This window comes from Sciurus carolinensis, chromosome 2 (genome assembly GCF_902686445.1).
Source record: "Sciurus carolinensis chromosome 2, mSciCar1.2, whole genome shotgun sequence".
Classification (NCBI taxonomy): Eukaryota; Metazoa; Chordata; class Mammalia; order Rodentia; family Sciuridae; genus Sciurus; species Sciurus carolinensis.
In genome coordinates, this window is record NC_062214.1 from 43,138,186 (window position 1) to 43,164,168 (window position 25,983).

General features: G+C 36.7%; 1 protein-coding gene across 3 annotated transcripts in view; it reads right to left on the reverse strand.

Moving 5' to 3' along the window:
• Dzank1 (double zinc ribbon and ankyrin repeat domains 1) overlaps nucleotides 1-25,983 on the reverse strand; it is a 92,737-nt gene that overhangs the window by 30,297 nt on the left and 36,457 nt on the right. For 2 of the 3 annotated variants that reach the window (XM_047542311.1, XM_047542309.1), the window contains exons 9-10: nucleotides 21,073-21,186; nucleotides 8,226-8,318 (exon numbers count right to left, since the gene is read on the reverse strand). In XM_047542311.1, the coding sequence (XP_047398267.1) occupies nucleotides 8,226-8,318; nucleotides 21,073-21,186 (207 nt within the window). The remainder of the gene's footprint in view (nucleotides 1-8,225; nucleotides 8,319-21,072; nucleotides 21,187-25,983) is intronic. The other variant, XM_047542312.1, reaches the window with a different exon arrangement.

A 25,983-nucleotide genomic window follows, 5' to 3' on the forward strand; every position in this document is an offset into this window, starting at 1 on the left:
TTTTTTTTTCCTTCTGAATCAATTTTAGGACTGTTTTTCTAGTTCTGTGAAGAATTTCATTGGTATTTTGATGGGAATTGCATTGAATCTGTGTATTGCTTTTGTAGTATGACCATTTTAACAATATTAATTATACCTATCTATAAACATGGAAGGTCTTTTCATCATCTTTTAGCTTCTTCAACTTCTTTCTTCAGCCTTCTATAGTTTTCATCGTAGACAACTTGCAACCCCTTAGATTTATTCCTAAGATTTTTTTTTTAGGTTATTGTGAATGGGATTGTTTTCTTGATTTCTTTCTCAGCAGATTCATTATTGGTGTAGAGAAAAGCTATTGGGTTTTGTATGCTAATTTTGTAACCTGCTACTTTGCTCAATGTTTTATTAGCTCCAGTAGTCTTCCAGTGGAGCTTCTGTTATCTTCTAATTATAGAATCATATTATCTACAAACAGTGCTCACTCAATTTCTTCCTTTCATAAGAAAGGAAGGAATAAAAATAGTTTTACCCCTTTTATTTCCTTCTCTTGCTTAATTGCTCTGGTTAGAATTTCTAGTATCATATTGAATAGGAGTGGTGAGAGGGGACATTTTTGTCTTGTTCCAGATTTAAAAGAAATCCTTTCAATTTTTCTCCATTCACTACAAAGTTGGCTTTGGGTTTGTCATATAGAGCCTTTATGATGTTGAGGTAAGTTCCTTCTATCCCTAGTTTCTTCAGTTTTTATCATGAATTAAGACTGAATTTTGTCAAATGCTTTCTCTGCATCTGTTGAGATGAATATGATTTTTTGTCTCTAATTATATTTATGTGGTGAATTACATTTATTGGTTTGCATATGTTAAACTATCCTTGCATCCATGGAACAAAACCAGCTTGGTCATGATGTATGATCTTCTTAATATGTTGTTGAATACAATTTGCTAATATTTTATTAAGGATTTTTGCATCTAAATTCATCAGGGATATTGGTCTGTAGTTTTCTTTCCTTGATGTGTCCTTATCTGATTTTGGTATGAGGATGATACTGGCTTCATAGAATGAATTTGGAAGTGACCCACTGCCTTCTATTTCATGGAATAATTTGAGGAGCACTGGCATTAGTTTTTCTACAAAGGCTTGGTAGAATTCAGCTTAGAATCCATCTGATTCTGCATTTTTCTTGGTTGGATGGCTTTTTATTACTGTTTCTATCTCATTGTTAGTTATTTCTCTGTTTAAGTTTTCTATGTCCTCTTGATTCAATTTTGGCAGGCTGTATGTATCCATTGTTTCTAGGTTTTCCAATTTATTGGAGTATAAGTCCTAAATGATACTTCAAAATTGTCCTTAATGATACTCTGGATTTCTGGAATGTCTTTGGTGATTTCTCCTTTTTCATATCTAATTTTATTAGTTTTGATCTTTTTTTTGTTAGTTTGAAAAAGGGCTTATTAATTTTGTTTATCTTTTTGAAGAATGAACTCTTCATTTCATTGATCCTTTGTATTTTTAAAAAAATTCTGTATTTCATTGATTTTAGTTTTGATCTTAATTATTTCCTTCCTTCTACTGGCTTTGGAATTGGAATTGGTTCTTGTTTTTCAAGGACCTTGAGGTGTATCATTAGATTATTTGGGATCTTTTTTATTTTCTTATGTAGGCAATCATACCTGTAAACTTTCCTCTTAAAACTGCCTTCAGAGTGTCTCAGAGGTTCTGGTATATTGTATCACTACTCTCATATGAGAATTTTAAAAATTTAAGATTTCTCCCCATTCACCACTCAAAATTGTATCATTTATATAGTTTCTGTAGTGCTTTTTGGTATTGATTTCTAATTTTCATTCCACTAAGATGCAAGAAATTATATAATTTTTTTGTATTTGCTAAGAGTTGCATGTGGCTTAACATATGATCTATTTTGGAGAAGGTTCCATGAGTAGCTGAGAAGAAAGTGTATTCAGCCATTCTGGTATGAAATATTCTATAGAATCTGTTATGTTCATTTGGTTTATATTTTTTAAGTTTGAAGAGTCTTTACTCAGTTTAATATTTGGATGATGTATCTATTTGTGAGAAAGATGTGTTGAAATCACATGGTACTATTGTGCTGGGGTCTATCTGAGTCTTTAATTCAAGTAATGTCTCATATGTAATTAGGTGCACCAATGTTTTGGGGCATAAATATTTACTATTGCTATATCTTCTTGTTGGGGTTTTCCCCTTTACCATTATAAAGTGGTCTTCTTTGTCTCTTCAGATTAACTTTGGTTTGAGGTATGCTTTACTGGACCGTAAGAGTAGCTACTTCCACTTGTTTTTAGACTCTGTTGGCCTGGGTATATCAATTTCCATCCTTTCACTTTCAGCCTGTGGCTGACTTTGCCTATAAGGTGAGTCTCTTACAAACAACATATAGTTGGGTCTGGTTTTTTAATCAGTTCTGCTAACCTATTTATTTTAACTGGGGTTGAGTTCATTTACATTAAAAATTATTATAGAGAGATGTTTAATTCCTTTCCCTCCCTTCCTTCCTTCCTTCCTTCCTTCCTTCCTTCCTTCCTTCCTCCCTCCCTCCCTGCCTCCCTCCCTCCCTCCCTGCCTGCCTCCCTCCCTCCCTTCCTTCCTTCCTTCCTCCCTCCCTCCCTTCCTGCCTGCCTCCCTCCCTCCCTTCCTTCCTTCCTTCCTCCCTCCCTCCCTTCCTGCCTGCCTCCCTTCCTTCCTTCCTTCCTTCCTTCCTTCCTCCCTCCCTCCCTGCCTCCCTTCCTTCCTTCCTTCCTTCCTTCCTTCCTTCCTTCCTTTCTTGTTTTTTATGTGGTGCCAAGGATCAAACCCAGTGCTTTACCTGTGGTAAGCAAGAGTTCTACCACTGAGCTACAATCCCAGCCCTATTTCTTTCTTTTTTTATTTTTGTTTTAATTTGGTATACATGACAGTAGAATGTACTATGATACATCATACATAAATGGAATATAATTTCTCATTTTTCTGGTTGTACATGATGTAGAATCCCACCAGTTGTGTAGTTATATAAGTACATAGGGTAATGTCTGATTCATCATACTATTCTTTCTACCCACTACTCCTCCCCTCCCATCACTCCCCTCTACCTAAAATAACTCTATTCTTCCCTAGCTCCTCTGCCCTTATTGTAAGTTCTATTCCTAATGTTTAATTCGGTCCTGTTTATCATTTGTGTAGCTGCTCTCCAAATGATATTTGTCTATTTGTGAGTTCGTGGGTGTTTTTGTTTTCTTCTATGTGAAGTATTGTCTGTAGTGTCAGCTTCACAGTCATAAATTCATTAGTTTCTGCTTATCTTGGAAGGTTTTTATTTCTTTTTCAGTTCTGAAGAATAGCTTTGTGGATATAGCAACTGTAGTTGACAGTTATTTTCTTTCTGAGCATGGAAAACATCATTCCAAACCCTCCTGGATTTTCAAGTTTGTCTGTGAAGTAATCAGAAGTAATCTCATTGACTCGCTCTAAATATGACCTGACATTTTTCTCTTGAGACTTTAAAAATTTTATCTTTGTTCTGTATGATTGGATCTTTTAATTGTAATATGTCATGGAAAAGTTCTTTTTTGATCTTGTCTATTTGCAGTTCTGAACACTTCCTGTATCTTGATGTTCATCTGATTCTCAAGGTTTGGAAATTTTTGTTATTATTTCCCTGAAGAGGTTATCCATGCTATTAGCCTGCATTTCACAACCTTCTTCAATTCCAATGATTCTCTTTTCTTTTTTTTGAGTGCAGGGGGGAGGGGCAGGTACTGGGTATTGAACTCAGGGACACTAGACCACTGAGCCACATCCCTAGTCTTATTTTGTATTTTATTTAGAGACAGGTCTCACTGAATTGCTTAGCACCTCACTTTTTTTTTCTTTCTTTCTTTTCTTTTCTTTTTTTTTTTTTTTTTTTTTGCTGAGGCTGGCTTTGAATTCACAATCCTCCTGCTTCAGCCTCCTGAGCTGCTGGGATTACAGGCATGCACCACCATGCCCAGCTCAATTCCAGTCATTCTTAAATTTGATTTCTTATTGTTGTCCCAGAGTTCTTATATGTTCTGATCATTACTTATTTTCTTTAATGCTGTTTGAATCTTCAAGGTCATCCATTTGTCTTAGTTTTGAGATTCTGTCTTTTGTATGGTCTACTCTATTAGACTTTCAGCTGAACATTTTATTTAATTCATGTCTTTCATTTCCAAGATTTCTGTTTGGTTCTTTTTCAATATCTCTATCTCCTTATTACTGTGTTGGATTTTATGCATCTTTTGGGATGGGTTTCTCCTCCACTCTTATGTGTGGGCCTTTTTTGGGCACAGGCTTCTTTTGCCAAGTGTCCTAGGTTGATATAGATTGAGACACGTTTGAGGTGTGGTATCCATAGCTTTTGTGTTAATTCTGTTTTTGCTATAAGAGTAGGTGTCCATGAGTGGGACCTGAGTGCTCCCCAGCTGTTCCTAGTTGGGGCCTGTTGTTAGTTTGGGAGTTTTGTCTCTTCTATTCTTTGTATTAAAGCATTGCTGAAGTTTGAGTTTGGTTAATTTGTGTGAGGAACAAGGTGCACTGTCTCTTGGCTGGGTTTAGTCTCTACCTTATGAACTTGTAGCATCCTTGTAGATTCCCAGCAGCTCAATAAGAAGTACTCCAATTGCTTGAATTCAAAGTTGCAGAGCAAAAGGAAATTCAGACTTCCCCTATGTGCCATCTTGAATCTTTTTTGTTTTTTGTTTTTTGTTTTTGGTATTGGGGATTGAACCCAGGTGCCCTTAACCACTGAGCAACATCCCTAGCCCTTTTTATTTTTTATTTTGAGAAAGGGCCTCACTAAGTTGCTGAGGCTGGTCTCAACTTGTGATCCTCTTGCTTCAGTCTCCTAAGTCCCTGGTAGCATGTGCTACCAGGCCTGAATGCAATCTTGAATCTTTAGTATGAATATTTTAACAATATTAAAATTTCCAGTAATGATCACAGGATATCTTTCTATTTGTTTGTGTCATCTTCAAATTGTTTCATCAATGTTCTACAGTTTTCAGTGTACAGTTCTTTCACTTTCTTTAGTTGAAGGATTTAATAATCCTTTCTCAGTATTTGCTAGAAGAACTAGACAAAAGTATAAAAGTAACATAAAATATGTACAACAGTCCACTTAGAATTAATTGATATTTAGAGAATACTATTCCCAACAATGACAGAACACACTTTATTTTCAAGTGTACCTTGTATGTTTTCCAAGTTAAATCATGTGCTGGCCATAAAATGAATCTCTTTAATTAAAAAAAATGAAATCATATAGAGTGTCTTCTCTGACCTTAATGTAATTAAATTTTACATAAAAAGTAAGATAATTAGGAAAAGTTCATTTGAGAATTACATAATCACCTTATACATGAGTCATAGGTCAAAGAAGAAATCATATAGAAATTAGAAAATTTTGAACTAAATTATTTATGAAAGTACAAATAAATAAATTTATGAGGGGTTAGAGTTGTGACTCACTGGTAGAGTACTTGCCTTGCATGGTTGAGATACTGGGTTCACTCCTGAGCACCACATAAACAAATAAATAAATAAAATAAAGGTTCAAAATAAATCAATAAATAAATTTGTGAATGCTGCTAGAGAAGCTCTTAGAAATTTGTAGTTTGTGTTTTAAGAGAAAAAATACAGAGTTTATCATCTAAATTCTCACCTTAACAAATGAGAAAAATAAGAACAAATTAATCCCAAGAAAAGGAAATAATAAAAAACAAAGTAAAAGTAAAAACTAGTATGTAAAACAACAGAGAAAAATCAATGAACCACAAGCTCATTCTTAGGAAAAAATCAACAAAATTTACAAGTCTGTAGCAGAACAGAGAGAGAATAAGGAAGAGAGCACATATATATAATTCAAATAGCAGGCATGAAAGAAAGGATATCACTAGAGAGCCTATAGACATTAAAATGGTAAAAAGGAAATATCATGAAATAAATGTCTGATTAATACCAACTGTTGTTAATGATGCAGAGAAACTGGAAGGAACCTTTGTATATTGCTGGTAGGAATGTAATGTGGTGTAGTCATCTTCAATAACAGTATGAGGCAGTATTATATAAAATTAAATGTGAACTTAGATAGGACCCCAGAAATCCTACTTCATAAGTAATTATCCAAGAGAGAAAGAAAACAAGGTTCACACTAAAATGTGTATGTCAATGTTGCATTATTCATAATATTCTGAAACTGAAAACAGCACAAGTACCTATGAGTGAATCAACTAACAGTGGTAACCACACCGAGGAATACTATTCAACGAACAAAAATGTTTTAAAATATTTTTAAAATATTAATACATGCAGCAACATGAACAAAATCTCAAAAACATTCTGCAAAGTGAATGAAATCAAATACAAAAAACTATAAATTTTTATAAATTTATGAAATTGTAATGTCAAAAGAAATGGGGCAGTTTCTGGGGCTAGTGACCAGGGGAGGGCTTCAACTCCAAAGAGGCCTGATAAAACTTTTATTGGGGGCTGGGGATATAGCTCAGTTGGTAGAGTGCTTGCCTCGAAAGCACAAAGCCCTGGGTTCGATCCCCAGCACCGCCCAAAAAAAAAAACAAAAAAAACAAAAAAAACCCCTTTTATTGGTAAATGACCTGTTCAAGATCTTTCTTGTGGTGGTAGTTAAAGGACTAGGTATAATTACCAACATTCATCAAACTCTACAATTAAATAGGTGAATTTTTTGCATATAAATTATAGCGCAATAAAGCTGGAAACAAAGTTCCTTCACGTCAATGGTCTTAAGATGGTCAACTGATTAGACACAACCTCATGAGATAGCTTGTCCAGGGCTAGGGATGTAGCTCAGTGGTAGAGCACGTGCGTAGCATTTATGAGGCCCAGTGTTCAATCCCCAGTGACACACACATACACACACACACACACACACACACACACACACAGGTATCTTGTCCAATGCTCCTATTCTGTCTTCAGAAGATTATATGTTGAGGTCCTTACATTCAGTACCTCAGAATGTAACTAGTATGTAAAACAACATATTTGGAAATAGTGTCTTTACAGAGGTCATCAAGTTAAAATGTGGTCCTTAGGTGGGCCCTAATCCAGTACGACTGGTGTCCTTATAAAAAGGGAAAATCAGGACACAGAGGCAGACTCACAGAGGAAGCAATGTGGAGGCATACAGAGAGAACATCATGTGACAGCAAAGGTAGGAGTTGGAGGGAGGTATGCAGAAACTGGGAGGCTTGAGTTACAAGAAGCTACGATAGAAGGCTGAAATAGTTCCTTCCCCACACTTGCACCTCAATTTCGGACTTCTGTCCTTCTGAACTGTGAGACAATAAATATCCATTGTTTTTAGCCACTGGTTTGTGGTAGTCTGCTTTGGCAGCTCTAGGAAACTAACATACTTCTCCTGAATGCTAACCACGTTAATCACACTAATCATCGCATGTTGTCCAGTTTCCCAGGGAATCTCTTTAAGAGGAGAACAAACCCCTCAGTTGAAAATACATATAGTAGCCCAAATGAAGCAAGTTTTTTTTGTTTTTGTTTTTGTTTTTTTGCGGTACTGGGGATCAAACTCAGGGTCTTGTGCTTGTGAGGCAAGCACTCTACCAGCTGAGCTATCTCCCCAGCCCTGAAGCAAGTTTTTATCTTCTAGGTTGGCTATTAAATGCCAACTTCTTTTTGGTGGGCCAGGGCAAGAGTCACCTGGAATTTCAACAAAAACATGTTATGAACATAAAATAAATCATCTAAACTGAAACTATCTATGGTATTTAAGTTATATATCCTCCTATTCTTTCATTTATACACCCAAAATAGGCTGTCAGGAAACCTAAGAAGTGAGTGGCTATGATGTCCCCAATTTCCCAAAGCAGCATGTGCACCCTGATAGTCAACAGAGACATACCTGTCTGCACTTAAAATGCGGTGGGTCCACTTCCTCACAGGTTACTGCCAGCTGCCCTTGCAAAGTTCTTAAGAAACTAGATTTCGCTGAATTCCCTTTACGTTAAGACTTTAAGAACAAATGTGTATTGATAAATATATAAAGTCCTCTGCACAAATAGCAATGTTGTTTTCAGTTTACCACAAGAAGGTTTTTTGGGTGGAGGGGCCTTCTTACCCTACTGCAGATTAAACTTCTCTATTAACATCAACATCAAACATTTAGAAGCCACTAGATACAGGATTGGTACATGCAGTCAACCTACCTCTTGTGCTGAAGGCAAGACCCCCTCACAGGTGACACAGTGTCTCAGGTGAGCAGGATTCCCAGTGCCACAGGAACGGCAGACTACCTTTTCCTTATCAAAAGAGGATAAGAACAACTGAGCAAATAACACTGCAAAGAAATCATCAAACAATCTTTGCAGTTAGTCATCCAGCTCTAGATCCTATTATAACACTAAGGCCCTCAAGATTAGATTGGTTTAGGAATTATTACAAATAAACAGCATCAGACAAATGAACAGTTTTAAAAGAAACAAAACCCAAAGACAAACAGAAAACAGTATTCATTTGGTCTTGGGAAGGTCATTCAAAAATTCTGCACTGATTATGTGTAAGGTTTCCCATTCCCACTACCCAATGGGGAAAGCTTGATGGTCAGTAGGCTCTCCAGCTTATCTGTGTTTACAATAGTCTTGTTTGGGGATTATGTTTTAGTCATGGAGCTTTATGTTAAATATGAACTTGGGTTCTCTCTGTAGTTTCTCACTTAGAAATGGAAGGAGTGACTGTGTGTAGTGACACATGCCTGTAATACCAGCAACTGGGAGACTGAGGCAGGAGGATCATAAGTTCAAGGTCAGCCTCAGCAACTTAGTGATACCCTGTCTCAAAATTAAAAATAAAAAGATCTAGGAATGTATCTCGTGGTAAAGTGCCCCTGGGTTCAAACCCCAGTGCCAGAAAGAAAGAAAGTGGTAGAGCGAGGGAGGGAGGGGTGGAGGGAGAGAGAGGAAGAGGGAAAGGGAATTAGTAGGAAAACTATCTTAGAAAAGAAAAAAATTGGTAAGTACAACTTTCTGAGTCAGGACCCTGGGGCTAAAGAGCAACATAGGAGGTAGAGAGGGGAGAACGATGATCAAAACAGCCTAACTAGAGTTCGGTTATTAGGGGTTTGCTGATACCTACTGGCACTGGACTGTTCAGTACTCTCAAGACATTATCTTTTCAATTTTCAATGACCAATGATGCTTGAATGTTCCTTTCTACTCTGGGACTAAGTGTCCCAAAACTTATATGGTGTGTTTGGAAATTGGAACAGATGAAAAAAAAATGATCAAGAAAAAAAACAGCCCATGTTCTGAGATTTTATTTCTAATATCACTACATAGCTCTGTGAAATCCCAGTTTCAAATTCTGATTAACTTCACTTTAGTAGAAGACTACTAATGTTTTCCTAGGAATCCACACCTACTCAGGAAACCATATTCCCAATCTAGTCAACTCCTAAAGGGCAGAAGTTAACTGCTGGATGAAGTGGCAGAGAATCACAGTCTTGTGCCCAATTCCCCACACTGCTTGAGTCCAAGATTCTAAAGTTTCTTAAAGTTGTCCTAGAATAATCTGCAATTGTCAGGGATTTTCTGTGAGATTTAAGCTGCAACTCCCTGAAGGTGTTGCCTCAGATACGATCTGGTGAAACTCATTGAGAAGTGAGACAATTTTCTTGTTCTGGTGTTTAATGAAAGTACTGAGATAGAACAAAAATGATCTCATTGTTTGCTGTAGGACATACTTCCTCTAAGAAGAGAAGACTGTAATCCAACTAAAGTTGCTTATTTATCAAGTTCAGGATCTTCAAGACACGCAGCTTGCTGGGTCCACAAACCAAAACTTGTATATCATCACAACTTTGCCCAATCCTAGTCCTGCCTTGCAAAACCCTCTATTTTAAATTTTTCATTAATAAATCTTATTTTTAAGAGAAGTTTTAGATTCACAGTAAAACTAAACAGAAATGACAGTTTTCATATACCTCTGTCCCTGCACATATTCAGCCTCCCTCACTGTCAATATCAGCAGCACAGTGGTACATTTGTTACAACCCATTAACCTACACTGACGCATCAATATCGCTCACAGTCCACAGTTCACACTTGGGTTCACTCTTGCAAAACCTTCTTTAAGATTACCAGTTCCTTCTATTGTTACATTGTGTGCATGTACGAATACGTAACAAATCCCACCACTATGTATAATTATAATGCATCAATTAAAAATAGGCAAAACAAAGTCATCAATTCCCAGTAATAAACACCTATCCTGTTCTCTGTCTTCTCCCTTCTGAGATACTATAAAGAATCTCTCAAAGTGGTGGTCTACCTTACTGCACTGGATCTACTAAGTGGTCTCTTGTTTTTTGTGATGGCTTTGACACTATGCCATGGCTCAGTTCTGTTCAGAGCAGTGACCATGACCCACAATTAAATCATTTTATATCACAACTACTACAACCATAGAATCACAGATGTTCACAGGAATGATGTGGAATCAAGGCCACCATCAGATGGTCATAACAAGGATGCTAAACAGCTACAATTAAGAACTTTAAAAAAGTCAATACCTTCATTTACTACCTCCTACACAGCAGTTTCAGCATGTCATATATTTGGATGGTTCTAACCAATTTTGTAGAACCAACTTAGTCAATGGGATAAAACTTTGTTCTTAAAAAGAGTTGGAAGTTGAGAGCAATTTTCAAATACCCAAATGATAAGCTTTAATTGACATAATAAAATGGGAAAGAATGTTGGAAATGAACTAGTAGGGCATCGCAGACTTACCTTGCCTGGAATAGCCCTTGTTCCCCACCAGTCTTCCACAGTGCCTACATATGAGCCACCTCTTATCTAACTACTTTTTCATCTGGCAAATTCTTATGCTCCCCACAATGTCCAGTCAGATGACATCTTCTCTTTAAAGCCATCTCTGCCCCTACCCCTGATAGAATTAATGAATTTCTCCTCTGTGTCCCATAGCCACCATGACCACCATGGCACACAGGGGCCCAGTCACTGGATCTAGGCAGGAGGCTGTGAGTCTCGGGGTGAAAGCCTGGAGACAGCAGTATGCAGGGCCCAACACAACGGTCTGGGGAAAAGTCAAATCAAAAGAACTCTTCAAAAAATGCTCAGCACCTGAGGGATCATGGTAGAAGCACACAGTAGAACCAAGAGAAACCAGGTGAAGTTAAGGGAAGGTTCAGGGCCACACGATGGTGAAGGATACCAGCTGTCTGGCATAAGGCCCAAGTGCCATATGACCAATGGAGGCCTGGCCTAGAGACCTCACTCCTTCAGAATCATTCCCCTAATACAACCTGTTCAAGGGACAGTAATACAGGTTTCCAGGGACTTTCTCAGATCCACACAACTCTGTGAATCATAAAAGTATAAACTACTAGGAGTTTATACTTCTTCCAATAAATTCTTACAACATGGAACATACTGTGTATGTGGTTATGTTTCTAAACAAAAAAGAAGAGGGGATGCCAAGACATATTCAAATGTTCATTGAAAGAAACAAAATTAAATGATTAATTATTAACAGTGTAATATATACACTTCTGATTATATCTTATGATATAAAAATTTAATGCTAAAATAAGCCAGGCATGGTGCTACACACCTGCAATCCCAGCTACTTGGGAGGCTAAGGCCAGAGGATTACAAATTTGAGTCTAGCCTCAGCAACTTAGTGAGATCCTGTCTCAAAATAAAAAACAGAAAAGGGTTGGGATGCAGCTTAGTGGAAGAGAACCCCTGGGTTCGAACCTCAGTAACACACACACACGCGCACACAATCTAGTGCAGAAATAAACCAAACTCTAGGGGAAAACAAATACAGTGCCAATAGAAATGATTGGGAGAGTCTGGCTTCTGGAGGCAAGAGTATATAATGATATCCCAAATCATTATTTCACAGGATTTTTGGAAAATTAAGGTTTGAAACACCCCTTTACAGAAGGTGTACCAAATTCCAAGAATATTTAGTTAATGTGAAGCTAGTTTATTCAATAAATTTCAAAGTCTATAACTACCTTTGAAAAACTGACATTGAAGTCAAACAGGCTTGATTTTCTAAGTTTCATCTTTGAATTCTTATATCTTAAATTCTTTTTTTGTGGGGGTTACTGGGGATTGAACTCAGGGGCACTCCAGCACTGAGCCAAATCCTCAGCCCTATTTTTGTATTTTATTTAGGGACAGGGTCTGTCTCATTCAGTTGCTTAGCTCCTTGCTTTTGCTGAAGCTGGCTTTGAGATCCTCCTGTCTCTGTCTCCTGAGTCACTGGAATTACAGGTATGCAACACTGTACCCAGATACACTCTTTATTGTAAGGTATATGTTCTAATTTTGGATCACCAGGGGAGTAGAAATAACATCCAAGTGGTCATCCCTCTCTCAAAAATTGCCCTTTAATCCCTTCCTAGAATGAAGAATTACAGATTTTAAATGTGGAAGAAAATGTGATGCATATTTAATTTAGTTCATAACAAATACCTCTATTCCTCCTGTTTTGAATATACCAAGAAGTTTGGAAAGACATCTCTAAATATCCTTAGAAAACTTATTAACAAGAGTAGTTTCTGCTTTGATTAACAAAGCATCCAAATAGAATAGTGGCTTAAACAAGAGAGAAGCTGATTTCATTCTCTCATCTATACAAAGCTTGGAGACAGGCGTCCAGAAGCATTTGATAGCTTCCCATGGTAGCTTCTGAAGCTTAAGACTGAAAATAATTATCTACCAAAGCACTCGGTAAATTTTCATCTACCTGAATTTGGTCCAATCAGTTCTTCAAAATCTCATTTCTGAAGGTTTACATATCCTGGACACTACTGAAATTTTCAGTGAAGGAAGCTTGGAGGTGGAACAAAAAATGGACTTTGCTTTTCCTTTAATACATTTTGCACACCTATAATCTATAAGACCATTTTAGAAATATTATATTTTTTTATCCAGTTAAGTTCATGTATTTCCTTTATTTCTTAAAATTCCTGCTTTTTTATCCCTTAATTAAATATATTTCATCCTTAGGATTAAAGAGGAGGTAAATGAAAATGTAAATTGAGAAAATATACAGTTGTATGTTCAACCATTCTACAAAAAAGTTTTCATCAAGTATTTTTAGCTCTTGCCTGTCCATCGCCTGCCTTTCACCTACCCATCAACCATTGCCCAAGTTCACCTGCAGATCATCCGACAGCAGCCAGCAGACCGACTGCAGACTGCCAGTGGATCTCCAGTTGCCTGCTGTTGCCTGGAAGACCACTGTCACAGTACCTGCAGGTTTGGTTTACATGTGGCTGCCACCATTTTGAGACAACAGCCAGGACCTGTAGGACCCCTGGCTGGACTGACTGAGCCCCGCCTCCAGGACCTCTCAGCCCAACTGACCACTCCCTGCCTCCGGGACCCCCAGACTGACTGACTGCTTCCCACCACCAGGACTCCCAGACTGACTGACTGCACTCTGCTGCCAGGAACCCCAGACCAACTGACTGTGCTTGGCCTCCTGGACCTCCAGCTGACCATGCCCACACTCTGAGCTGCAGCTCCCCATTTGCCAACACATTTCGGAAGCCAGAGTGGCCATCTTGGAATATCCTGGAAGCGGTAGCTCCCATCTTTAGGTGGGGCAAATCTCATCCTGAGATGCCTGCTGCAGACTGGAAGTTTATTTTCAGGTACCTCTCATACATCAGGCTACTGAAGACTGGGAGATTTGAATACTACATAACTGTTACAGTGTAGATTTTTTTCTTTTTCTTTGTTTTCTCCTTTTTGAAAAATTTTAAGTTTTTATTTCTTTACTTTTCTCGCTCTATGTCCTTTTGTTTACCTGTTTCCTCAGTCTCTTTCTCCCTTTTCTCATGCTAACAACCAACTTCTTTTGATTATGCTTTCACTCTTTCTATGATCTAGAACTTCTATAAACTCTTTTTCTTATCCCATTAACATGTACATCCTACACCCCTCCCCATCCTCTTTGTCCTCCATTAGAAACTGCAGGCCTTATTGCAAATCTATTTGTTATACTGTAGAAAATAATTGAACTCATTCTGTTTATTATGACAATATTTTTGACGTCTTCATAGGAGCTATTTGGTTTAGGGTTGCTTATTATCTGTATTGGGCACTGCTAATATTGATCTCCCCCTTAAAGAAAAGGTTTAGGAGACCTATAGGGTTGCTATAAGACTATAGGGGGAAAACTAAAATACCCCAGATCTGCACTGCTAGAGGGGAAGGTACATGAACAACATGAAAAAACAAGGGAAGAAAATGATCCAAACAAATCTACATTCTATATTATTAGAATCCAACGACAGTATGTTAGAAGAAATGTCAGAAAAGGACTTCAGATTATACATGATTAAGATGATTCGTGAAGCAAAGGATGAGATAAGAGAGCAAATGTAGGCAATGAATGATAATACCAATAAGCTGAAAGAGCACCTGCAGAAAGCAAAAGATCATTTCAACAAAGAGATAGAGATTCTCAAAAAAAAAAAAAAAAAAACCAAACAGAAATCCTTGAAATGAAGGAGACAATAAACCAAATAAAAAACTCAATGGAAAGCATCACCAACAGACTAGACCACTTGGAAGATAGAACCTCAGACAATGAGGACAAAATATTTAATCTTGAAAATAAAGTTGGCCAAACAGAGAAGATGGTAAGAAATCATGAACAGAATCTCCAAGAACTATGGGACATCATGAAAAGACCAAATTTAAGAATTATTGGGATTGAGGAAGGCACAGAGATACAAACCAAAGGAATGAACAACCTATTCAATGAAATAATATCAGAAAATTTCCCAAACCTGAAGAATGAAATGGAAAATCAAATACAAGAGGCTTACAGAACACCAAATGCACAGAATCACAACAGATCCACACCAAGGCACATTATAATGAAAATGCCTAACATTCAAAATAAAGATAGAATTTTGAAGGCCGTGAGAGAAAAGCATCAGATTACATATAGGGGGAGACAAATATGGATAGCAGCCAACTTCTCAACCCAGACTCTAAAAGCTAGAAGGGCCTGGACCAACATATTTCAAGCTCTGAAAGAACATGGTTGCCAACCAAGAATCCTATACCCAGCAAAACTAACCTTCAGATTTGAAGATGAAATAAAATCCTTCCAAGATAAACAAAAGTTAAAAGAATTTACATATAGAAAGCCTGCACTACAGAATGTTCTCAACAAAATATTCCATGAGGAGGAAATGAAAAACAACAATGTAGGTCAACAAAGGGAGGAACTACCTTAGAGGAAAACCACTCAAAGGAGAAACCAAGCCAACTTAAAAACCAAAAATAAGCCAAATGACTGGGAATACAAATCATATCTCAATAATAAGGGAAGAAAATGATCTGAACAGACCTAGATTCTATATTAATAAAATCCAGTGACAGTATGGTAGAAAAATGTCAGAAAAGGAGTTCAGAGTATATATGATTAAAAATGATTCATGAAGCAAAGAATGAGATAGGAGAACAAATGCAGGCAATGAATGATTACTCCAATAAGGACTTGAACTAGCAACGGCAGGAAGCAAAAGATCATTTCAACAAAGAGATAGAGATTCCCCCCAAAAAAACAAACAAACAAACAAACAAAAAAGAAAATTCTTGAAATGAAGGAAACAATAAACCAAATAAAAAACTCAATGGAAAGCATCACCAACAGACTAGACCACTTGGAAGATAGAACCTTAGATAATGAAGACAAAATATTTAATCTTGAAAATAAAGTTGCCTAAACAGAGGAGATGGTAAGAAATCATGAACAGAACCTCCAAGAACTATAGGACATCATGAAAAGACCAAATTTAAGAATTATTGGGATTGAGGAAGGCACAGAGATACAAACCAAAGGAATGAACAACCTATTCAATGAAATAATATCAGAAAATTTCCCAAGCTTCAAGAATGAAATGGAAAATCAAACACAAGAGGCTTACAGAACACCAAATGCACAAAATCACAACAGATCCTCACCAAGGCACGTTCTAATGAAAATGCCTAACATACAAAATAAAGATAGATTTTGAAGGCTGAGAGAGAAAAGCATCAGATTACATACAGGGGAAAACCAATATGGATATGAGCAGATTTCTCAGCCCAGACTCTAAAAAACTAGAAGGGCCTGGAACAACGTATTTCAAGCTCTGAAAGAACATGGTTACCAACCAAGAATCCTATACCCAGCAAAACTAACCTTCAGATTTGAAGATGAAATAAAATCCTTCCATGATAAACAAAAGTTAAAAGAATTTACAAATAAAAAGCCTGCACTACAGAATGTTCTCAACAAAATATTCCATGAGGAGGAAATGAAAAACAACAATGTAGGTCAGCAAATGGAGGAACTACCTTAAAGGAAAAACCAATCAAAGGAGAAACCAAGTCAAGTTAAAAACCAAACATAAGCCCAAATGACTGGGAATAAAAATCATATCTCGATAATAACCCTGAATGTTAATGGCCTGAATTCATCAATCAAAAGACATACACTGGCAGATTGGATTAAAAAGAAAGATCCAACAATACGCTGTCTTGAAGAGACTCATCTCATAGAAAGAGATACCCACAGACTAAAAGTGAAAGAATGGGAAAAAACCTACCACACACATGAACTCAGTAAAAAAGTGGGGGTTTCCATCCTTATTTCAGATGAAGTGGACTTCAAGCCAAAGTTAGTCAGAAGGGATAAAGAAGTACATTTCATACTGTTTAAGGGAACCATAAATCAGGAAGACATAATGATCATAAATATTTATGCCCCAAACAGTGGCTCATTCATGTACATCAAATAAATCCTTCTCCATTTCATGAACAAATAGACCACAACACAATAATTCTGGGTGACTTTAACACACTGCTGTCATCACTGGATAGATCTTCCAAACAAAAACTAAACAAAGAAACCATAGAACTCGTAACACAATCAATAACTTAGACTTAACAGACATATATAGAATACTCCATTCATCAATGAGCAAATATACTTTCATCTCAGCAGCACATGGAACCTTCTCAAAAATAGACCATATGTTATGCCACAAAGCAGCCCCTAGTAAATGCAAAAAAATAGAGATACAACATTGTATTCTATCAGATCATAATGGAATGAAGTTAGAAATCAATGACAAAATAAAAAACAAATTACTCCAACACCTGGAGACTAAATAATATGCTACAGAATGAAGCAAGGATAATAAAACATCAGGGAGGAGATAAAAAAAATTCTTAGAGGTAAATGAGAATGGTGATAACATACCAAAATCTCTGGGACACTATGAAAGCAGTACTAAGAGGAAAATTCATTGCATGGAGCGCATTCCAGAAAAGAATGAAAAGTCAACAACTAAATGACCTAACATTACAGCTCAAAGCCCTAGAAAAAGAAGAACAGAATAACAGCAAAAGTAGTAGAAGACAGGAAATAATTAAAATCAGAGCTGAAATCAATGAAATTGAAACAAAAGAAACAATTCAAAAAATTGACAAAGCAAAAAGTTGGTTCTTTGAAAAAAGTAAACAAAATAGACAAACCCTTAGCCACACTAACAAAGAGAAGGAGAGAGAAAACTCAAATTACTAAAATTCATGATGAAAAAGGAAATATCACAACAGACACCACTGAGATACAGAACATAATGAGAAGCTACTTTGAAAATCTGTAATCCAAAAAAATAGAAACTACCGAAGACATTGACAAATTTCTAGAGACATATGCTCCTCCCAAACTGAACCAGGAGGACATACACAATTTAAACAGATCAATATCGAGCAATGAAATAGAAGATGCCATCAAAAGCCTACCAACCAAGAAAAACCCAGGACCAGATGGCTTCTCAGCCAAGTTCTACAAGACCTTCAAAGAAGAACTCATTTCAATACTTCTCAAAGTATTCCAGGAAATAGAAAAGGAGGGAATCCTACCAAACTCATTCTATGAAGCTAATATCACCCTCATACCCAAACCAGACAAAGATACAACAAGGAAAGAAAATTTTAGACCAATATCTTTGATGAATATAGACACAAAAATCCTTAACAAAATCCTGGCAAACTACATCCAAAAACATATTAATAGGATAGTGCACCACGATCAAGTGGGGTTTATCCGGGAATGCAAGGTTGGTTCAACATCTGGAACTCAATAAATGTAATTCATCACATCAATAGACTTAAGGTTAAGAATCACATGGTTATTTCAATTGATGCAGAAAAAGCGTTTGACAAAATATAACACCCCTTCATGCTCAAAACACTAGAAAAAATAGGGATAGTAGGAACATACCTCAACATTGTAAAAGCTATTTATGCTAAGCCCATGGCCAACATCATTCTTAATGGAGAAAAACTGAAAACATTCCCTTTAAAAACTGGAACAAGACAGGGATGTCCTCTTTCACCACTTCTATTCAACATAGTCCTTGAAATACTAGCCAGAGCAATTAGACAGACTAAAGAAATTAAAGGATATGAATAGGAAAAGAGGAACTCAAGTTGTCACTATTTGCTGATGACATGATTCTCTATTTAGAGGATCCAAAAACCTCCTCCAGAAAATTTCTAGACCTCATCAATGAATTCAGCAAAATAGCAGGCTATAAAATCAACACGCATAAATCTAAAGCATTTTTATATGCAAGCGACGAAACATCTGAAAGGGAAATGAGGAAAACAACTCCGTTCACAATAGCCTCAAAAAAAAAAAATAAAATACTTGGGAATCAATCTAACCAAAGAGGTAAAAAATCTCTACAATGGAAACTACAGAACATTAAAGAAAGAAATTGAAGAAGACTTTAGAAGATGGAAAGATCTCTCATGTTCTTGGACAGGCAGAATTAATATTATCAAAATGGCCATACTTCCAAAGGTGCTATACAGATTTAATGCAATTCCAATTAAAATCCCTATGACATTTCACATAGAAACAGAAAAAGCAATCATGAAATTCATCTGGAAGAACAAAAGACCCAGAATAGCCAAAGCAATCCTGGGCAGGAAGAGTGATGCAGGAGGTATCACAATACCAGACCTTAAACTACTATAAGGCAATAGTAACAAAAATGGCATGGTATTGGCACCAAAATAGGCAGGTAGACCAATGGTACAGGATAGAAGACACAGAGACATACCCACATAAGTACAGTAACCTCATACTAGACAAAGGTGCCAAAAACTTACAATGGAGAAAAGATAGCCTCTTCAACAAATGGTGCTGGCAAAACTGAAAATCCATATGCAGTAAAATGAAATGAAACCCCTATCTCTCATCCTGTACAAAACTCAACTCAAAATGGATCAAGGATCTAGGAATTAGACCTGAGACCCTTCACCAGATAGAAGAAAAAGTAGGCCTGAATTTCCATCACTTTGGCTTAGGACCAGACTTCCTTAACGAGACCCTCAATAGTGCAAGAAATAAAAGCAAGAAGCAATAAATGCAATAAATTCAAATGAAAATAATTTTTCTCAGCACAGGAAACAATCAATAATGTGAAGAGAACCTACAGAGTGGGAGTAAATCTTTTCACACACACTTCAGACAGAGCACTCATCTCTGAAATGTATAAAGAACTTAAAAAACTTTACACCCAAAATACAAAGAACCCAATCAATAAATGGGCTAAGGAAATGGGCAGACATTTCACAGAAGATATACAGGTGATCAATGAATATATGAAAAAGTGTTCATCATCCCTAGTAATTAGAGAAATGCAAATTAAAACCACTCTAAGATTTCGTCTAACTCCAATTAGAATGGCTATTATCAAGAACACAAGGAATAATAAGTGTTGGCATGGATGTGGGGGAAAAAGGCACACTCATACATTGCTGGTGGAGTTGCAAATTGGTGCAGCCACTCTGGAAAGCAGTATGGAGATTCCTCAGAAAGCTTGGAATGGACCCACCATTTGACCCAGCTATTCCACTCCTCGGTTTATACCCAAAGTACTTAAAATCAGCATACTACAGTGATGCAGCCACATCAATGTTCATAGGAGCTCAATTCACAATAGCTAGATTGTGGAACCAACCAAGATGCCCTTCAATTGATGAATGGGTAAAGAAACTGTGATATATATATATATATATAATGGAATATATATATATATATATATATATATATATATATATATATATCTAATGGAATATTACTCAGCCATAAAGAAGAATAAAATTATGGCATTTGCTTATAAATAGATGAAGTTAGAGAATATCATGCTAATGAAATAGGCCAAGCCCAAAAAACCAAAGGTGAATGTTTTCTCTGATAAGTGCATGACAATATAAAATGAGGTGGGTAGTGGGGGGAAGAGAAGAATGTAGGAACTTTGGATGGTGTAGAGGAAAATGGGGTGGGAGGGGGTGGGGGACAGAAAGATAGTAGAATGAAACAGATAGTATTACCCTATGTATATGTATGATTTCATGAATGGTGTGAATCTACATTCTGTACAACCATAGAAATGAAAAGTTGTACCCCATTGTGTACAATGAATCAAAATGCAGTCTGAAAAAAAAAATGCAGTCTGTAAAAATAAAAAAGATTTTAATAAAAAAGTATTTTTTAATTTTTTAATTTTATGTAAAGATACATAACTTTTTCTTCCATGTGGCTAGTTATAAGTATTCTTTTTTTTTCATAATAGGGACCCATAATTAAATAAAGCAAACAAAAGGATGAAGTCACTTTAAGGACAAGATTATAAGCCAACATATGTGCAATGTTAAAGTTTAAATTTCTCAAGGGAAAAACTGTCTAAGTTAGTTATGCTGCATTTTGTCCTCCAAATGTTCAGGGAACACATTCCTAAATTTCTCTCTTTATATTTAGATCCTATTACAAATTATCTTTTGGGTCGCATACTTACCCAAAATTTGAATGGATTTTTTCAACAAATGTTAACATTATTGGTTAGCCCACTTCACCAGCTGAAGAAAATCATACTTCTTGAAAGGTCACTCTCTATGTATTTCATTTGGGTTTTTGTAGAATCATATATATTACCTTCAAGTGGAGGCTTGCCTGTGGCCGCAGCTGTGGACCAAGAGGGGCCTCACACACCACACAGATGGACGTGTTCATGGGTACCAGACTTCCACATTCTACACACAAGCCCATCTGCACAAAGGAAAAATCAGGTTTGCTTGGGATGCAACAACTTAAGGTATGAGTAGATCTTAGAAAGTAAGGTTTAATTTGCTTTTGTAAAGGAATTTAAAATAACTGCTTTTATATTATTTTATTCCTATTAAGAATAAAAACATGTTTGTTGTAGAAAAGAGGAATACATAAAAATATGCATAGGAAACTTGCAGCATGATGGAGTGGGAGGTTGATAATTCCTCTTCCCCAAAAGTAATGACATCATCAGATAAATCTGTCAAAAAACAGTCACTTCAGCACTCTGCCAGTCAACCAAAGGTGGGCAATAAACTGAAAAGTTCCTGGAAATGGTTGAATTTCAGATAAGAATACAAGTCTGTGAAGCTCTGGTGGGGCATAGTGGGGGGCTGTTCCCTTCCTCCCCAGCTCTATCTAGTGGTAGCTTCACTGCAACAAGGCAGGCTGTGAAAATCAAGTTTTGTGGCTGTTGATAGACAGGGATCACTTAATTTGGTTCATCCTTAAGATGACAATCTCAGTGACAAGTCAGTGGTTCCTCTATTCTGGGATCATGGTCCTGTTTGTGGTAATTGATAGACTGGAAACTGGCCAAGGGTTTAACAGGAAGTTCCAGGGTGTCATTCATGATAAATTCTCCATATATCCTTAGGTGACTCACAACTATGCACATGTTCTGCAAAAGCCAAAGTGGGCCCAAGTCACCCACGCATCCCTAACTGAAGGAGACTACACATGGAGAGGCACGAGAGCTCAGTATAAAGTCAAGGCTTGGGCAAACTTGAGAACAGTCTGATGTTTAGTGGTCTACCCAGCCCACACACAGATCCATCAGCTTAGAGTGGGAAGCCTTATTGGCTTGAAGTACTCGAGCATAATTTCTCATCAATCTTCAGTTGAACACTAACATACCCAAGGTAACTCCAGGTTTAAATATAAAAACTAGAAGAAGAAAAGAAAAGAAATCCTGACATCAGTGGCTACACAGAGAGATATTAAAGATTTAATCCAAGAAAACCAATCCCCTGCTGGGAAAAAAGAATTCAGAATTTTTACAGTATATTATCTAAAATTTTCACTATTCAAGAAAAAACAAGAATGTGTGGCCCACACTAAGGGTAAAAAGAGTTAAGACAAATTATATCTGAGCATCTTCAGATGCTAGATTTAGCAGACAAAGATTTTTTAAAAAAAATACCCATCTGATAAGCATACTTTTAGGCTTAATAATCCTGAGTTTTTTCCTTGTTTGTGTGTGTTTGTTGCGGGGGCACCGGGGACTGAACCCAGGGACTTGTGCATGCTAGGCAAGTGCTCTACCAATGAGCTATATCCCTAACCCCTTTTTTCTTTTTCTTGGTTTCTTTTTTCCCCCCTGTGTTACTGGGGGTTGTATTCAGAGCCCCTCTACTACTGAGCCACACCCCCAGCCCTTTTAAAATTTTGAGATAGGGTCTCACTAGTTGCTTAGGGCTCCACTAAGTTGCTGAGGCTGGCCTTGAACTGGCAAGCCTCCTGCTTCAGCCTCCTGCCACGTGGGTGTATGCCACCAAGCCTGGTTTTCCTGTTCGATTTCAATTAAAATCATCCTACCTCTCAGTAAAGTTTACGACAAGATGTCTATGTCACCTGTACATTTTGAATGAGGTGGTCTGAGTGTCTTCTTTGAAATGGTACCAGTCAAAATTGGTGTAAATGAGAGTATAGGTAATTGTCTCACTAGGTCATACCCTTTGAATAGGCCATGATTCGTAACCTCAGGAGAGACTCAGTTTGTAAACATTTTCAGGTCCCTCCTCTTTCTCAGCCCAAATCTGGTGTGTGTTCTCTATGTGAGGCCAGGGTGGCCTAACAGAGTCTCCTTCTGCCCTATCCTCCCCTGATCATACAGCAGCCTGCCCCTTTTTAGAACCTCTGAGGTGGAAAGGCATATAGGATTCTGTATTCCCCAAAGTGTTTTTTTGCTTTTTGTGTTTTTTTGGCCACAAGTAAAGATTTCAAAACAGTTTTTATAAAAAGTGTTCAAAAAACTAAAGGAAATCATGTTTACAAAATTAAAGAAAAGTATGATGACGAGATCTGATGAATACAGAAGCTCAATAGTAGAGATAGAAATTATAAAAATAATTAAATCAAAATCTTAAGTTGAAAAGCAAAATGACTGGAATAACAACATCTATAGAAAGACCTAGAAGATCAGAGATAACAGAAGAAACAACCAGTAACCTTGCATATAGTTCAATAGAAATTATTCAATCAAAGAGAAAAAAGACTAAAAAAAATCAGTAGACCAGGGGCTGGGGAGATAGCTCAGTCGGTAGAGTGCTTGCCTTGTAAGCACAAGGCCCTGAGTTCGATCCCCAGCACCCAAAAAAAAAAAAACAAAAAAAAACAAACAAACAAACAAAAAAAAATCAGTAGACCATAAAAAACCCATGGGAAAAAAATCAAGCATAACAACATACATGTAATGGGAGAGAAAGAAACATGCAGAAGGAGAAGTTGAAGAAATAATGGCTTAAAAACTTCCCATACTGGAAGAAAAACATTAATCTACAGACCAAATAAACTCAAGAATAATAAACACAAAAGATCCATATTTAGACACATTATAATCAAATTGTTGAATATTAAAGACAGAAAAAATTGAAAGCAGCAAGAAGAAAGACTATTTATCATGTAAATCAAAAACAATGGCGGCCAGAAGGTAATAGAATGACATATTCAAAGAGTTAGAAGATAAAATGACTGCCAAACAAGAATTCTATACCTAGAAAAATTATCCTTTAAAAATTGAAGGTAAAATAAGGATTCTCAGATAAACACAGACAGAGAGAATTTTCTAGCAGACATGTCTTATGAGAAATAAGTGACATGAAATAAGTGATAGCCTGAGTTCACAGGAAGAAATGAAAGAACAAGATATAATAAATATATGGACAAATACAAATGACTCCATACACAAATTTTCTTATCTTCTTTAAATGACATAAAATTTTATAACACTGTATATTTCACTTTATAACATGTAAAAGTAAAATATATAATATAAAAGATAAAGAGAGGGAGAAGAAAAGGAGATATATTGAAGAAAAAATTCTGTATTTTATTGAAATTAAGATATTCTAACATAGACTGTGATAAAGTAAGATCCATAATCCCTAAAGCACCAGATAACTTTAAAAATAGTTTTTAAAAAATTAACAGATGAATTAAAATGGCACATTAAAATATTTATCACAAAAGAAAGAAATAAGGGGGAACAGAGGAATTAAAAATATAAATAGAAAACAAATAACATATATAAATTCTACCACATCAAAGTGTACTTAAAAGGGACTAGATTAAACACCATATCCAAAAGGCAAAGGTTGTCAGAATGGATGAAAAAGTAAGATCTAACGGGGTGTGGTGGCACATGCCTGTAATCTCAGCAACTCAGAGACTGAGGCAGGAGGACTGAAGGTTCAAAGCCAGCCTCTGCAACTTAATGAGTCCCTAAGCAACTTATCAAGACTCTGTCTCAAAAAAAAAAGTAAAAAGGACTGGGGCTATGGCTAAAGGGTTGAGGGTTCCTGGGTTCGATCCCTGGTACAAAAAAAAAAAAAAGAAAACCATGTTTATGTGTATATATGTATACACACACACACACACACACACATACATGTATATGTATATATACAAACACATTATCAAACACACATATATGTATGTATATAGATAGATATAGATTCAATGCCAACAGTAACCATAAGAAAACTGGAGGGGCTACATAAATATCAGAGAATAAAGGACTTAAGACAAGGAATACTTCTAAAGACAAAGAGAGACATTTGTGAATGAAAAGGTCAACAGATCAGGAACATATAGTACTTAAAAGTGTAAATGAACTGTCTTAGTTCATCCAAGCTGCTATAACAATAAATTAGGTAGCTTAAAAACAACAGGAATTCCTCACAGGTTTAGAGACTGAGAAGTCCAAGATCTGGGAGCTACTCTTGCCTTAGAAGCACCTTCTAGCTGTGTCCTCACATGTTGGAAGGGCAAACAATCTCCCCTGGGCCTCTTTTAAAGGGCACTAATACCATTCGTAAGGAATTCACCATCATGACCTAACCTACCTCCAAAATGCCCCACTTCCTAACACTAGGGGATAGGAATAGGATTTCAACATATGAATTTGGGGTGACACAAACATTCAGATTATAGCACAAACATAACAAGTCCCCCAAATACATGAAACAAAAACTACTAGTCAGACTTGAGGTAAAGCTCCATCAATCCTAAGCATCCGAAGTCTCAACTTTTACTGGCAGATCACAGCAATGCTTTGGATCTCCAAGAATCAGCTTGAATTCATCAGTATCTAGTAATCCCCCAGTGGTTTGGGCATTACCTTTCCCCCAAGGTACAGTCACTCTGTAGAAAGCCACCTGTCCCTTTCCAGAAAGACTTCAAGGAAGATTTATGATATGTACTTACAAAGTTGCAGAGTCTTTTTCCAAGGCGACCTGGTCTCCTCAGTCAATGGACTCTGGATTGGTGAACCTGACTTACGTCTGTAAACTAAGTGAGAAATTGGGGTGGTCCAATGTAGTGACTCAAGTAAATTTAGGGCTACAAGATCTGTTTGTTGTTCAATTATGTGGGTCAAGCAATATACCAGTAGGCTACTCAGCTATTTCATTCCTAGGAAGACCAGGATCAGTCAAATTCTGATTACTGAAGTAGCACTAATGTCCTGTATTTGGCAATTAGTTGCTGCCACTTGACCTCTGCTGCTCTGGAATCCAA